The 16880-nt window shown below is 36.7% G+C and overlaps 1 protein-coding gene across 1 annotated transcript in view; it reads left to right on the top strand.

Moving 5' to 3' along the window:
* Positions 1 to 11781, top strand: part of ADAMTS20 (ADAM metallopeptidase with thrombospondin type 1 motif 20) — a 201577-nt gene extending 189796 nt beyond the window's left edge. Inside the window, exons 38-39 of the mRNA XM_018047904.1 lie at positions 7311 to 7415; positions 10340 to 11781. Coding sequence (XP_017903393.1) covers positions 7311 to 7415; positions 10340 to 10429 — 195 coding nt within the window. The 3' untranslated portion in view covers positions 10430 to 11781. The remainder of the gene's footprint in view (positions 1 to 7310; positions 7416 to 10339) is intronic.

Below are 16880 nucleotides of genomic sequence, written 5' to 3' on the forward strand. Positions count from 1 at the left end.
GTCTGTGTTCAATTGCCTGAAGTTACTGTTACTAAGAGTACAAACTGCCCAGTATTCTTGAAGATATTCTGTCAAATATATAAACCAGATTGTGTGTTAATTTATACAACATTTTCATGAATACTCTCCAGATGTTTAATGTCACCGAAAGAACTTATTCTGTTGTTTAGCATTCATCAAAACCACATCCTCTGTGTTTGCATATGACAGGGCACCCCAGGACATAAATGCTAAAAAGAGAATGGACACATATGGCAATCTTTAAGGAAAATAAACTTTGCGATATTGTAATATAAGATGAAGTTAAGGAGTGTGATGTGACTTTAGAATACATATATCAAAAGTGAAGTGAAGTAAAATGTTTGGTACTTTTCACAGAGCCACAAAAAAGAAAAATCCCCAATGTGTATCTCTTTATCTATTTTGTAATTAATATTGATTACACGAGAGCAGGAGAAATACCCAATGCCAAAGGATCATGGCCAGCATACATTTTGAGTATTTAGAGCCAATTTTTAAATATTTTGAATGTGTATTTTTTATTATAGTGTGTCAAGTTAGATGTATATGCATACCCTTTTGATTATACTGCTTAGATCCTCTTTCTCCTTATTCTTGTCCTCTTGATCTATCTTGTTGCTAAAAGTGGTATATTACAATTTCCTATTTTTAGGGTGTTTCTACCTATGTCTCCTTTCATCTCCTGTAGTTTTGCTTCATAAAAGTAGCTGTGTTATTTGATGTATAATATTCATGTGTTATATCTTCATTGTGGATCATGGTTTTAGCACTTCTATGTCATGTTTTCCTGATATCAGACTTGAATTCTATTTTACATTATCAGGATTTGCTTCACTTCCTCTCTTTTTATGCCCAGTTACCAGGTATACTCTTGCGTGCATGTGTGTGTGCAAAGTCACCTCAGTCATGTGCAACTCTTTGCAGCCCTATGAACTGTAACCCCACCAGGCTCCTCTGTCCATGGGATTTTCCACACAAGAATACTGGAGTGGGTTGTCATGCCCTTTTCCAGGGTATCTTCTCGACCCAGGGATCGAACCCACGTCTCTTCTGTCTCCCACTTTGGCAGGCAGGTTCTTTAGCACTGGCACCACCTGGGAAGTCTGTATAGTCTTGCACATCCTTTTATTAAAATTAATTAATCCTAATTGTTTTAAGATGATCACCATAAGTCAGCACAGTAATTCTCTCTTCACTGCCATACACACTTTTAATTTTGGCTTTTCTGAGTCACTTTGTTTGAAATGTATTTCTTACATATAGAATGTAGTTTGGGTTTTGTTTTCAAGTCAATTGGAATTTTTTTTTTCTTTAGATGTTATATCCATTCACATTTTAAACTGAAAAAAGATAACAGTAAAATTGCCTTTATTAGTATACAGTTTTAAACATGTATGCAAATTCATGTTGTTATCACCATAATCTGAATATAGAACAACTCCCTCACACTGGCTCTGTGGAGTCAATTCCTTCCACCTACCTCCTGGTAAACACTGATCTTTACTTCATTGCTTTAGTTTTGCATTTTCTGGGATGACATAGAAATGTCATAGAAATGAAGTCACACAGTGCGTAACCTCTTGAGATGGGCCTCCTTCTCATTACATTGGTCAATGTAATTCTTTTGAGGTCCATCTGTCTTTTGCATGCTGCATGTGTCAATAATTTGTTCTTTTTCATTGCTAAGCATTATTCCATCAATCAGATGTCATACACTTACCCTACAGTGTTCATTTGTTGGAAGAAAATGGGTTGTTTATAGAATTTGGGATTATGGATAGAGCGATATGCCCATTTGTGTACAGGTTTTTGTGTGTACATGTATTTTCATTTCTCTGGGAGAAATGCCTGTGAGTGAGATTGTAGGGTCATATGGTACATGTATGTTTAACTTTATAGGAAACTTGCAAACTAGTTTATTTTTGTTGTTTTAATTTATTTTTAATTGAAGAATAACTGCTCTACAATGTTGTATTGGTTTCCACTGTACAGCCATGTGAATCAGTCATGAGTATACATATATCCCGGCCCTTTTGGACTTCCCTCCTACCCACCCCCCATCCAAACTGTTTGATACAGTGACTGTACCATTTTTAAATTCCCATCAGCAAAGACTAAATTTCTAGTTGTTTCTCTTCTTTTGTCAGCACTTAGTATTGTCAAGTTTTTCATTTCCCCATCTTCAGTGGTATCTTTTTGTAGTATTAATTTCTATTTCACTCATAATGTTAAGCATCTTTCATGTGCTTATTTGTCATCTGAGTATCCTCTTTGGTAAAGTGTATATCCAAGTCTTTCTCATCTAAACAATTAAGTTGTTTGTTTCCTAATTGTCCATTGATGTTTATAGTTTTGACAGTTCTTTTTTAAAGTTAATTAATTTTTGGCTTCCCTGGTCCTTGTTGCTGCTCGCCAGCTTCCTCTAGCTGTGGTGACAGGGGTTTCTCTCTAGTTGAGGTGCGTGCTCTTCTCACTGCAGTGGTTTCTCTTGTCGTGGAGCATGGGCTCCGAGTGCAGGGGCCTAGTTGCCCCACGGCACGTGGAATCTTCCTACACCAAGGATCCAATCTTTCTGCCTGCATTGGCAAGCAGATTCTTATCCGCCGTACTACCAGGGAAGTCCTGAGAGTTCTGTATATAGTCTGGATACAAATCTTTTGTTGTATGTAACGTTTGCACATGTTTCACTCATGGTCTGGACCTTATCCCTTCTTTTTCTTAAGTGTCTTACACTTAAGTGGAGGTTTTAAAGTTTAATGAATTCAAATTTACCATTTTTTTTCTTTATGACATTTCGTGTCATATTTAAGAACTCTTTGACTTAGTCCAAGTTACAAAGATTTTCTGCTATGTTTTCTTAAAAAAATTTATAGTTGTATGTTTTACATCTAGACCTATGATTGATTTTGAACTAATTTTGTATGAAGTTGCAAGAGTTTTGCCTATAGACCTCCAATTGTCCTAACACCATATGTTGAGAAGGCAGTTGTTTCTCTCCTTTCCACCTTTGTCAAAACTCAACTGGAGGGGATTTCCTTGGTGGTTCAGTGGTTAAGAATCCATGCTTCCAACGCAGTGGCTACAAGTTCAATCTCTAGTCAGGGAACTAAGATTCCGCTTGCCATGTGGTATGGCCAAGAGAAGTCAACTGGACATATTTTGAGTCTATTTCTGACTCTCTTTTCTGATCCATTGATCGGCATATGTCTCTTTCTTCACCATCACAGCACTGTCTTGGTTATGATAGCTTTATGTTTGGGTGTGGATGTGTGTGTGTGCTCAGTTGCATCCGACTCTTTGACCTCATGGACCATAGCCTGCCAGGCTCCTCTGTCCATAGAATTTTCCAGGCAAGAATACTGGAGCATGTTGCCATTTCTTACTCTAGGAGATCTTCCTGACCCAGGGATTAAACCCACATCTCTTATATCTCCTGCATTGGCAGGCAGGTTCTTTAACACTAGCACCGCCTGTGACAACTTTATGCTCACATGTGTGCTAAGCTGTGTCTGGCTCAATTGTGTCTGGCTCTTTGCATCCCTATGGACTGAAGCCCACCAGGCCCCTCTGTCCATGGGGTTCTCCAGGCAAGAATACTGAAGTGGGTGGCCATGCCCTTCTCCAATGATAGCCTTATAATAAGTGTTAAAACAAGGTAGTATGGGTCCTTTAACTTTATTCTTTTTTTTTCAAACTTGTTTTAATTATTTTAATTTCTTTATAAAAGAAATATAAATTTATATAAATTTTAGAATCGGTTCTCTTTTTGGAATTGCATTAGATTTATAGATCCCTTCCATAGTAAAATAGGTGGAACAAACTTTAAAACTGTAAAACCTATGACATAATGGGGATGTATGAACCAAGCAGTCAGTCCAAGAAGTGGAACTTTAAAGCTTGTATCTATTTCTATGCTTTCCCTCTGTATCCATAAGTATATTTTCCTTTAATGAAGCTAATTATTCCAGGAAAACATTCCTATTTGTTGAATTCTTAGTTCTTTTGAATCACCTTACCTTCTACTTGTGATATATCTTGTCACTGGAAGATTTTCTTTTTTGTCCGCTCTCATACACTTCCCTTCCTCTTGACTCCTACCTCTGGCAACCATCAGTCTATGCTTCCCTTCTCAGATCAAGACTAACACCTTTCTCAGAACTCCCATAGTTTTTGTTGCCTAGTCACCAAGTTGTGTCTGACTCTTTGTGATCCCATGGACTGCAGCACATCAGGCTTTCTTGTCTCTCAGGATCTCCCAGAGTGATCTTCTGATTTCATGGCTGCAGTCATCGTCCGCAATGATTTTAGAGCCCAAGAAGAGGAAATCAGTCACTGCTTCCACCTTTTCCCCTTCTATTTGCCATGAAGTGATGGGCCGGTTGCTATGATCTTAGTTTTTTTTTTTAATATTTCATTTGAAGCTGGCCTTTTCACTCTTCTCCTTCACCCTCATCAAGAGGTTGTTTTGTTCCTCTTCACTTTCCGCCATTAGAGTGGTATCATCTGCATATCTGAGGTTGTTGATATTTCTCCTGGCAATCTTGATTCCAACTTGTAACTCATCCAACCCAGTATTTCTCATGATGTGCTCGGCTTATAAGTTAAATAAACAGGGTGACAGTAAACAGGCCTTGTCGTACTCCTTTCTCAATCTTGAACCAGTCAGTTGTTCTGTACAAGATTCTAACTGTTGCTTCTTGACCAGCATACAGGTTTCTCAGGAGACCGGTAAGATGGTCTGGTATTCCTGTCTCTTTAAGTTTTCCACAGTTTGTTATTATCCGCACAGTTGAAGGCTTTAGCGTAGTCAATGAAACAGAGGTAGATGTTTTTCTAGAATTCCCTTGCTTTCTCTGTGATCCAGCAAATGTTGGCAATTTGGTCTCTGGTTCATCTGCCTTTTCTAAACCCAGCTTGAACATCTGGAAGTTCTCGGTTCACATAATGCTGAAGCCTAGCATGCAGGATTTTAAGCATAACCTTACTAGCATGGGGGATGAGTGCAACTGTTTGCTGGTTTGAACATTCTTTAGTACTGCCCTTCTTGGGAACTGGGATAAGGATTGACCTTTCCACTCTTGTGGCTACTTGACACCAAGTCTGCCACTCAGTTTTGAACAAATGAGTGAAATGTATTTTTCCCTCAATTGGTATCATCCCCAGTTTCAGATGAACTGTTTTTCTACTTCTTGATACCATTATGTAGCTTTTGAAGAAGGACTAAAGAAGTAAGCAAAGCTCTTGAAAATTAATCTGGAAAAATGAAGCTATAGATATTTCTAGACCTCACTGATTATGTTAATGACCACTTGAATCTCTCATTACTCAGTTGGATTTTTTTTCTTTCACTTCCAGTGTATATACATTTGAATCCTTCCCAGCAACGTTGAGCAAGGAAGTAAACGATAAATATTAAGTTGTGAAAATACTGCATGACACAACAAGAGTGCTATAAATGGCTAGTTACAGACAAGCTACTTCACAGAATATATTTCCATTTCTTTTATTTGGCAAGAAGCTGACAAAAAATGAGTTAATGTGGGATTAAATATTTAGTTCAAAGTCTGTATCAGATGACTATCAAATAGTAGAATATATCCTTAGAATTTGTTTTAATTTATATATTTACTAATGTAAAATTCTGATGTGTCTAGTGTTCATGTCATTTATTATCACAAGTATAAAGGGTTTAGATATATATCTATATATTAATTTTTATGATGCTAAAATTTAATATTTATAATGTTACACTTAATTCATCCATTTAAAAACACTTACTGAGTACCTGAATGGGTCTTCCTGATGGCTCAGACACTAAAGTATCTGCCTGCAGTGCAGGAGACCTGGGTTCCATCCGTAGGTTGGGAAGATCCCCTGGAGGAGGGCGTAGTAACCCATTCCAGTATTCTTGCCTGGAGAATCCCCATGGACAGAGGAGTCTGGAGGACTATAGTCCATGGGGTTGCACAGAGTTGGGCATGACTGAGTGACTAAGCACACACACACAGAGTTCCTAGGCCTTCTTCTGGAATCTAGGATTACATCAATGAAGCAAACATACAGGTATTTTAAATGCCATAACCAAGTGATGTATGTAATAATAAACTTTCTATGGAATTTATCTAAAATAAATTATTTCTGTTCGGGGGAAATTCTGCATATATTATCATTGTATTATAAATACATTTGAATCTATTTTGATTTTAAATAAGTATGTGATAAGAAATCTAACTTAATAAACTGAATTGATACATAATTTTTAGCAATTGTAGTAATTTATATCACAAATATATTTTACTTTTGCTTTCATGAAAGGTAATATTTCCCATCACGTAACATAATCCTTAATGTTTTATCGCAGTTTTGCTCAAGATTCCTGTGTCCTAGGCCACAGAATATTGTGATGTGATCTAAGATTGTCCTAATATAGCTCTAAATCTGTATGTATACTGAACATTGGTGTAGGCTTAATTAGCATTCATTAAACACTTCAGCTTTTCAGTGTGTGATTCTGTACTGTGAGATCATATACATGAATGCCACATATTTTATCCATTTTAGTCATGCACTTTCTTACTTAACATATTTAAAGTTTAGTTTTTAACAGTGATAGTCTAGAATATTTTGACATAAGATGGTCCTTGTGTCTTGAAAATAATTAGATCATAATGCCACTAGGGGGCTCACATACCATGTGTGTAATTCACGTGGCATCACACATCTGCATAACACTTTCGGGTACTTAAAAAGATGTGATAGCTGGGACAGTAATACTATGTTCAATAGTTTTTGTGTGAAAGATGTAAGGGCACAATAACAGAAGGAAATACATTAAATAGGTGTAACTTATCAGTGAAGTTAGCAGTGAGGGGTCAAAAATTGAAACTGGATAAATGCTAGTCTGGTACCAGTCCCTATGACACCTCTTCTATCTAGACTTGCTGTTGCTGATGCTATAGGAATGTAAGCTCTAGCTGTCAATCACTAGAATCCTAGGACTGGACAAAATTACTTTTCAACAGATAACACTATCTGGCATTATTTCAGTTGTCCCTTGTAATTGAGAAGATTTATTTGTAATCAGTTTAAAAAATCTCTAGCTTGTTCATTTTGTTAGTGTAAGAAAGTGTATGTTTTATATCAACATTCTTTCATTTTCTAAAGAATCTAGGAAGGCAAGATTTTAGATCATGCCAATTCATGTGTTTCCAGCCAAGTACATGCATAAATATTTTTTGTTATTAATTCCATCTAGTCTTATTTTTTTTTATTTTTTATTTATAATCAAGGGACAGTTCAGCATTAATTTGGCAGGAACTGGGATGAAGATATCCAGTACAGCAAAGTGGCTGGCTCAGGGCAGTTATGCCTCTGTGATCATTCACAGATCACAGGTAAGTCCTGCTGGACCAAAAAGCCTGTCTGAAATACTTCTGTGCTGTGAAGTAGTGTTAAATTCCTCTACTTTAAATTCAGAATTATATGAAGTTAATGACTGATGCTTTTGAACTGTGGTGTTGGAGAAGACTCTTGAGAGTCCCTTGGACTGCAAGGAGATCCAATCAGTCCATCCTGAAGGAGATCAACCCTGGGATTTCTTTGGAAGGACTGATGCTAAAGCTGAAACTCCAGTACTTTGGCCACCTCATGTGAAGAGTTGACTCATTGGAAAAGACTCTGATGCTGGGAGGGATTGGGGGCAGGAGAAGAAGGGGATGACAGAGGATGAGATGTCTGGATGGCATCACTAACTCTATGGACATGAGTTTGAGTGAACTCCGGGAGTTGGCGATAGATGGGGAGGCCTTGCGTGCTGTGATTCATGGGGTCACAAAGAGTCGGACACGACTGAGCGACTGAACTGAACTGAACTGAATGACTAATGAGTTTTTTCATATAATGGGGTATGTTACATTATGACGAGGTATAACTAATGAAATTATGGAATGAGGTTCATTTTTATTCATGTGCTTATGGAGGTTTTATATATATACACATTCTTGTTTAGGCTATAGATATCTGTGCATGAAATCAAGTGCCAGAGCATATAGATTTAAGTAGTTCAAGTTTGGGGCTAATGGTTTGCAACACAGGTGCTTCAAAAAGAGGTAGTCTTTTTAGCTATACTCTAATTATTAAAGACAGTTACGTTTTAATATTTCAAAGTAAGAGGTAAATTTTTGGTTTATTTACTTCACTGCTTTGACTTAGTGATTTAGTGATGTCAGAGTCATTTGTCATTTAATGAACATCCATTATAGTTTCTTCAAGAATTAGGAATATTTTTATGGTTGTATGAACATTTTCCTCGTCTATCTTTATTTAGAAAACATTGCCATGAGTTGAGAGAATAGCACTGAAACGTGTATATTACCATGTATGAAGTAGATCGCCAGTCCACATTCGATGTATGAGACAAGGCACTCGGGGCCGGTGCCCTGGGATTTTAATTTTTCCTATAGCACACGTATTATCTAAAGTATTATCCTCCTAATTGTGGTGCTGGTGTAGTGTACTAGCACATAAAATTTATGAGATGGCTCCTGGTACTTAGAATTACCAGATCTTAGATAGCATGACCCGATCTACATTAATCAGGATCTGTGTTATAATTTCTGTTCTCACCTATATTGCACCACTTAAATCAATACCATCAACAGTCCCTGACTACACCAAGGTTTTAGAATTTTTCTTTCTTTTGCTAAAAGTGACTTCATTCTTATATGTGAATACTACTTGTAAATGAGATTCAATTTTCTGATATTTGCAGACTTTAAAATACTTTATTTCTGACTATTATGAAATTGTGTTTTAATGAATAATTAAAGACTTTATATTTTTATTATTTCTATCACATGGGTAAACAGTAGGCTTTTAAAATGGCTATTTATTTCTAAATATTTATTTGGCAAATTTAGGTGTCATCCTTTTGGGTAGAAGAACAGAAATAAATCAATTACTTAGTTAAAATATGTTCTGAGTAGGTATAAAATTTAGACAGTGCAATGAGATATTCTGACTTTATCTAGTTGTTAGGTATCTTCTGGTTAAATGACAGCTGGCCAAGGGCAGCAGTAAAAATGAATATTTAGTACAATCATTCCTTTTGCATATATTTAAGTTTTATTGTAAAGGCTATTTGTTTACTTAATTGAGAATTTCTCCCTCAATCAAAGATTTTGCACATGAAGGTATTTCCTGAGATCTGACGCATGGTATGAAACTCTGACTTATGAAACCCAAATGTACTTATGGAAATGAACACATATTTTCATTTCCTAGTAAAGTTAAACAAGATTAGGGGTTTACTTGATCCATTTGAGAACAGGAATGTATATAAATTGGAATTTTTACTGCCATCCCCTTCTCTGTTTACTCAGATTCTCTAGAGTGTAGAAAGCTTCTGAAAGAAGAGGCAACTTCAAAAGCCCCTGATCTCAAAACATTATTTATCCTCAAAAGTTTCAGGAACCCAGTTTCCTTTTCTACCCTCCCTCCTTAGATTAAAAAAACAAAATCATAAATAAAGCAAAACTTACCTTCTTCAGCAACCATAAGAGTTCAAACTATTTTTGTTTCATCCTATCAGAAGGCCTTTTGACTTTTGGACCTAAAGTTGGAAGACAGTCTGGAAAGAAAATCTATCCTGTCCTCATCACTTCCTTCATCAGCCTCTGCCCACTCATTCCTCAGTCAGCAGCTCTGCTTTTCTAAGAAAAAAAAAAAAGAAGAAAGAATCTCCTTTTCTGTTGTTGTTTGGTCACTAAGTTGTGTCTGACTCTGTGTCTAATTATAATTATTACTTTCAATCCAGTTTTTTCCCTCCATTCCATCACCTTTTATATTTTCTTCAAGCTGTGTTTCTAATGCTTCCAGGAGATGTTTGAAGTTAAGGTCAAGTTTGCATAATATCCTTCTTTTATTTAGTCCATGAGAATCTTATATAAAATCCTAATACCTTTCTTTTATTCGGTCTGTGAGAAACACTGGACAACAAATTGGGAGAGGTTTTAATAAACTCACTGAAGCAAATAGATACCTTGATGAAAAATATGTGGATTGAGATGAATTGTCTAATGTAAAGTGTAGTTTATAATCATCAAGTGGCTAATATGAATCTCGGGTTCTCTAATTCCCGTGACCACAGATTTCAGCTAATCCTGAAATGGCCTGATCTTTGGCCTCAAGTATAATTGTTATAGGGAACCTTGGCTAATTATTTCAGCCACATGATTCAAAGCCTTTGCTTTTCTGCCTTGTGCACACAGATACCAGCATGTAACAGATTCTCCTGTGTCTCTGCCTTTTCTATTTTCAGGATGGAACCAAAGTCTATGGCAGATGTGGAGGGTTCTGTGGAAAGTGTATTCCTCACATGACTACTGGTCTCCCAATTCAAGTAGTATGAACATTCAGAAGGAAAGTGTGTCCCAAAGAAGAGACATTCTCTGGAACCTGCAAATAGCTGGTGCTTGTTTCTTTACTCCTTCCTGAGATTTATGTCTAAAATATTTGTGCCTTTTTTCTAGGATGCTCATGAGGAGTCAATCACTGCTTAATTTTTCAAGGCTTTTGAAATAAACTGAATGATACATGGTTCTAATCAGGATCCTTAAAAGGATGAAATAATTTATGGTAGGGCATACAGGGATGTTTGAATTATGCTAGGATAATACTACTGTTAACAGATTGCACTGGACCAGAATTATGTTATGCCTATAAACACACACGTAGATCGTTGCTCACATCCTACTGTACAATGAAATGCTTATTCTACTTGTTAAAATGGAGCAAATAAAAATTAGGAAAATGAACTTAAATCATAAACATTGAATCTGTCAGAAGAATAGCAAATCAATGGTCACATCAAAAAAGTACATAGCCATTATACTTTCTACTGATACAGCTTAGATGCCTTGTTTAATGTTTCCTTTAATTTTCAATTGTGCATTATGGTGCTTCAAACAAATCATCCTAAAATAGAGTATAGTTTTGTAATTAAAGTATATAGTTGGGTTAAATACTAAACATGAAATTTGGTGGGTATAATACAGAATAAGTTATAATTTAGTAGAATTTCACTTAAAAACACCTACCTCTAATTTGATTGTACTTATAAGAGCAATACATTGTTTTTAAAATGTTTATATTCTATCATGTCTTTATAACTTATATGCCTATATGTCTACTCTTAAAAAATTTATTTTCTCAAAGTTATGTACTGTATATTAATCAAGTAGAAAACTAAGAATTATTGACATTTTGAAGAACCTGTTTTGGTAAACATAAAATTATTTTTACATATGCAAAATTTTTATTAGAGAGTTCAAGTTATTTTATACCTGAGGTCTCTCAAATCCAGAACATGATAGATAGTATAAAAATTAACTATTCACGAGTAAATGCTCAGGTATTAAGAGATTTTTTAGGTGAATAATTTAATTGTGTATTATACAACCATTTGATTTTAAAAGAATCATAGATAATATTTTTCTATGATAACCTCCTCTATAAACCAAGAAAACTGAATCTAATAATAGATTTTTGCCAGGAAATAGTAGTGTAGTAGTTTTACCCACAAAGTTTTTCTTTTTCAAACTATTAGGGGTGTATTGTACCATATAAGGTACTAAAGCAATTTTGTACCAATGTGGTTAAATAAACATTTAGGGATCTCTGTATCAGAAAAGAAGTATTTTGCACTATGTGCCTGAAACCAGTTACAAACATTATTACGAAATGTATAACATGTTCTAGAAATGTTTTTATGCATAAGTAAAATCATATAATTTATAAATATTTGAATAATAAAGATATTTGTGTGATACATTGGGACTTTGCTTTCATTTTCCTTAAAAAAAAAGGAAAAAAAAAGAATTCTTCACCAAAAAAAGTCTGTAACTGGAAAATCACTTCAGAAATTCTAAAACATTTTACTCTAATTGTTGCAATTTCGATGGAAATAACTCCTGCCTAGGAGAAGGCAATGGCACCCCACTCCAGTACTCTTGCCTGGAAAATCCCATGGATGGAGGAGCCTGGTGGGCTGCAGTCCATGGAGTCGCTAAGACTCGGACACGACTGAGCGACTTCACTTTCACTTTTTACTTCCATGCACTGGAGAAGGAAATGGCAACCCACTCTGGTGTTCTTGCCTGGAGAATCCCAGGGACGGGGGAGCCTGGTGGGCTGCCGTCTGTGGGGTCACACAGAGTCAGACATGACTGAAGCGACTTAGCAGTAGCAGTGTACACCTTTATGGAAATAAGGGCATGAGGCTGACAGAAATTTGCCGTGACTTCTGTTTATAGAAGGGGTACCATGTATGCTCATATTCAGTTGGCCAGATTAAATCACATGACCTAATCCTAGGCAATGGGACAGGGAAATATACTTCTGCTACAGGGCAGGATGGCCAGATGTATGGAAATGAGTGAGGACTCACAATCTTCTCCCAAGGGAGGGAGAAGATCCTTGGGAACAATAAGATTCTATGTCCACCATTTTATGTCTTCAACTTCACCAGAAATTGCCAGAGTACTACTTTCTAAAGGGGTGGAATAAATTTAAATTACCACTGCCTCTGTGTACAAATATTAGAATATCTACATTCTCAGTGACATGTCAAATTTTTTTGATCTGATGGGGTAGAGAGTAGTATTCAGCTGTTTGAATTTATATTTATCTAACACAATTGCACTCATCTCACATGATAGGAAAGTAATGCTCAAAATTCTTCAAGCCAGGCTTCAACACTATGTGAACTGTGAAAATTCCAGATGTTCAAGTTGGTATTAGAAAAGGCAGAGGAACCAGAGATCAAATAGCCAACATCCATCGGATCATTGAAAAGGCAAGAGAGTTCCAGAAGCATCTATTTCTGCTTCACTGACTCCAATAAATCCTTCCACTGTGTGGATCACAACAAACTGGAAAATTCTTCAAGAGATAGGAATACCAGACCACCTTACCTGCCTTCTGAGAAATCTGTATGTAAGTCAAGAAGCAACAGTTAGAAACAGACAAGGAACAACAGACTGGTTTCAAATCAGGAAAAGAATACGTCAAGGCTGTATATTGTCACCCTGCTTATTTAACTTATATGCAGAGTACATCATGAGAAATGCTGGGCTGGAGGAAGCACAAGCTGGAATCAAGATTGACAAGAGAAATGTCAATAACCTCAGATATGCAGATGACACCATCCTTATGGCAGAAAGTGAAGAACTAAAAAGCCTCTTGATGAAAGTGAAACAAGAGCTTGAAAAAGTTGTGTTAAAATTCAACATTCCAAAAACTAAGATCATAGCATCCAGTCCCATCACTTCATGGCACATAGATGGGGAAACAGTGGAAATAGTGACAGACTTTATTTGCTTGGGCTCCAAAATCACTGCAGATGCTGACTGCAGCCATGGAATTTAAAGACACTTGCTCCTTGGAAGAAAAGAATGACCAACCCAGACAGCACATTGAAAAGCAGAGACAGTACTTTGTCGACAAAGTTCCATCTAGTCAAAGCTAATGTTTTTCCAGTAGTCATGAATGGATGTGAGAATTGTACCATAAAGAAAGCTGAGTGCTGAAGAATCGATGCTTTTGAACTATGATGTTGGAGAAGACTCTTGAGAGTCCCTGTGACTGCAAGGAGATCCAACCAGTCAATCCTAAAGGAAATCAGTCTCGAATATTCATTGGAAGGACTGATGCTGAAGCTGAAACTCCAATACTTTGGCCACCTGATGGGAAGAACCAACTCAATGGAAAAGACCTTGATGCAGGGAAAGATTGAAGGCAGGAGGAGAAGGGGACAACAGAGAATGAGATGGTTTGATGACATCACTGACTCGATGGACATGAGTTAGAGTAAGCTCTGGGAGTGCTGCATTTCATGGAATCACAAAGAGTCTCACAGGACTGAGAGACTGAACTGGACTGTTGAGAGGGCCTTGTAGAGTAAAACTTACAATTAAAACTTAATCAAGTAAACTTAATCCAGTTATCTGCTGATGAGTGGGGTTGAACTTCCTCCCTGGTAGTTTATTGGTCTGAGGCAACCCAGCTCTTTGATCTAAGGGTTGTATGGTCAGGTTAATGGTGACCTCCAGCAGAGTTTATGCCAGAGGGGACCTTCCCAGAAAGCTGCTTCCACTCCTTCCATCCCTGTGGTGAGGCCCTGCTGACCCACGCTTCCACAGGAGACCCTCCAACACTAGCGGGCAGTTTGGGTTCAGTCTACTGTGGAGTCATTGCTCCTTTCCCCTAGTCTTGGTGTGCACAAGGTTTTGTTTGTGCCCTCCAAGACTTGAGTCTGTGTTTCCCCCAGTCCTGTGGAAGTTTAGTAATCAAGTCCCTTTGCCTTCAAGGTCAGCTTCCCTGGGGTTTCCCAGTCCCTTTGTCGGGTCCCCAGGCTGGGAAGCCTGACATGTGGTTCCAAACCTTCACAACAGTGGGAGAACTTTGGTATTATTGTTCTCCAGTTTGTGGGTCACCCATCCAGCGGCTGTGGGATTTGACTTTATCATGATTACCCCCCTCCTACCATCTTGCTGAGGCTTATTCTTTGTCTTTGGACTTGGGGTATCTTCTTTTAGTAGGTTCCAGCATCCTCCTGTTGATGATTGTTCAACAGTTAGTTGTGATTTTGGTGCTCTAGCAGGAGATGAGTGCCTGTGCTTCTACTCTGCCATTTTGAACCAGAAGAAACAAAACTATTTAGTATTTAATTGTGAGGAAATAACGCAGTCCTGGAATGGAGTAGATCAGCACTTTTAATGCACAAAACCTGTTCAGTTTACCAAACAAAGCAAAAAGATTTCATTCACAGTGTTTCATAGTTAAGTCTGCCTGAGTTTTTGATGTACTTTGCATTTTCTGTCTTTTGGGTCTCATAATAAACACACAACTGTAACCTCAATGTTGTAAATTGTAAAATGGTGGGAAGAAAAATTTCACTGCTTGCCCTCCTAATATATAAATTGCGAGATTAAATGGGCTATTGTTTGTGAATATGCCTTGAGTGGTAGAAAGTGCTAAATTAGCTATATTCTTTAATGTTAAACATAGAAAATAATTCCAAAAGGGCTCTAGTGACCAAGCAGCAGGTTCTGAAGGTCTACACTCCCGTTCTGCTGCTTATGTAAGCTCTATGAACTTGGGAAAATCACAGACTTTGTATGAACATTATGGTTGTAACTATACATGTGAGCTGTTAGTAGTATCTTTCTCACTTTGTGGCTAAAATATTAATCTATAGAAACTTGGCGCTAGGTCAGGTTCATAAGTTAGGTTAAAAATCATTTTTGCTTAAACATTTTTATTGTGGTAAGATATGCATTACATGATATTTACCACCTTACCCATTTAAAAAAATTCAGTTTAGGGATATTCAGTACTTCAGTCATTGTCACCATCCATCTTCAGAACTCTTTTCATTTTGGAAATCTGAAACACTGTGCCATTAAACAATAATTTCCCATTTAATGTTCATCCATGTTGTGGCACGTGTCAGAATTTCCTTCTAATTTTAAGGCTAATAATATTCCATTGAATATAGCATCCATTGCTTGTCCATTCAACTGTCAGTGAATTTGGGTTCCTTTCATGTTTTAGCTATTGTGAATAATGCTCTGTCAAGATGGATGTACAAGAGTTTCTTTGAGACTCTGGTCTCTCTTCTTTTGGGTGTATACCCAGAAGTGGAATTCTTGATAATATGGTTGTTCTGTGTTTATTTTTTTGAGGACCCACCATACTGCTTTGTGCTGTCTTCCAAAGTGGTTGCTCCATTTCACAATCCCATGAACAGATCCAATTTCTCCATGTCTTCACTGACAGTGGTTATTTTTAATGTGTTCGATAGTAGCCACTCTAATGGATGTAAGGTGCTATCTCACTGTGGTTTTGATTTACATTTTCCTAATGATTAATAATTTTGGCATTTTTATGTGCTCATTGGTCATTCATATATCTTCTTTTGAAAACTGTCTATTCAAGTTCTTTGCCCATTTTTAAATTAGGTTGTTTGTTTTTGCTGTTATTGCTGGGTTTTATTCTGGATATCAGCCCTTTAGATGCAAGTATATATTTTCTGTTGCATAGTTTGCATCAGTGTTCATAAGGGTGTTGGTCTGTGGTTTCCTTGCCTTCTAGTGTCTTTGGCTTCGGTGTTAGAGGAATGCTGGCCTCAGAGAATGAGAAATTGGAAGTTAGAAAGTGTTCTCTCACCTTGAAATTATTTTTTTAAAGTTTGAGAAAAATCGGTGTTAGTTTTTCTTTAAATGTTCAATGGAATTCACAAGTGAAGCCATTAAGTTCAGGAATTTTGTTGGAATGCTTTTGATTTCTGATTCAACCTCCTACCTAGTTATCAGTATAGTCATGTTTTCTGTATCTCTGTGACTCAGTCTTGATTGGTTTTGTGTTTCTCACGTTTGTCCATTTCATCTAAATTATCCAATTTGATGGCACAAAGTTGTTCATCGTACTCTTTATAATCCTTTTTGTTGTCTATATTTATTGTTGATGGTAATGCTGCCACTTCCATTTTTTATTTTAGGTATTCAGTTCTACTCTCTCTTTTCTTAGGCCAACTAAAGGTTTTCAGTTTTGTTCATATTTTCAAAGAATCAACTTTTGGTTTTATTGATTTTTCTTTATTATTTTTCTGTTGTTTCATTTATCTCTACTCTAATCCTTATTATTTTCTTCCTTCTGCTAGTTTTATTTTTAGTTGGTTCTTTTCTAGTTCTTTAAGTTGCAAAGTTAGCTTGTTGATTTGAGATATTGCTTCTTTTTTAATGTGCTTGTAACAATAAATTGCCTAGTTAGCATTGTTTCTGTTGTTTCCAGATGGTGCT

This window comes from Capra hircus, chromosome 5, assembly GCF_001704415.2.
Source record: "Capra hircus breed San Clemente chromosome 5, ASM170441v1, whole genome shotgun sequence".
NCBI lineage: Eukaryota > Metazoa > Chordata > Mammalia > Artiodactyla > Bovidae > Capra > Capra hircus.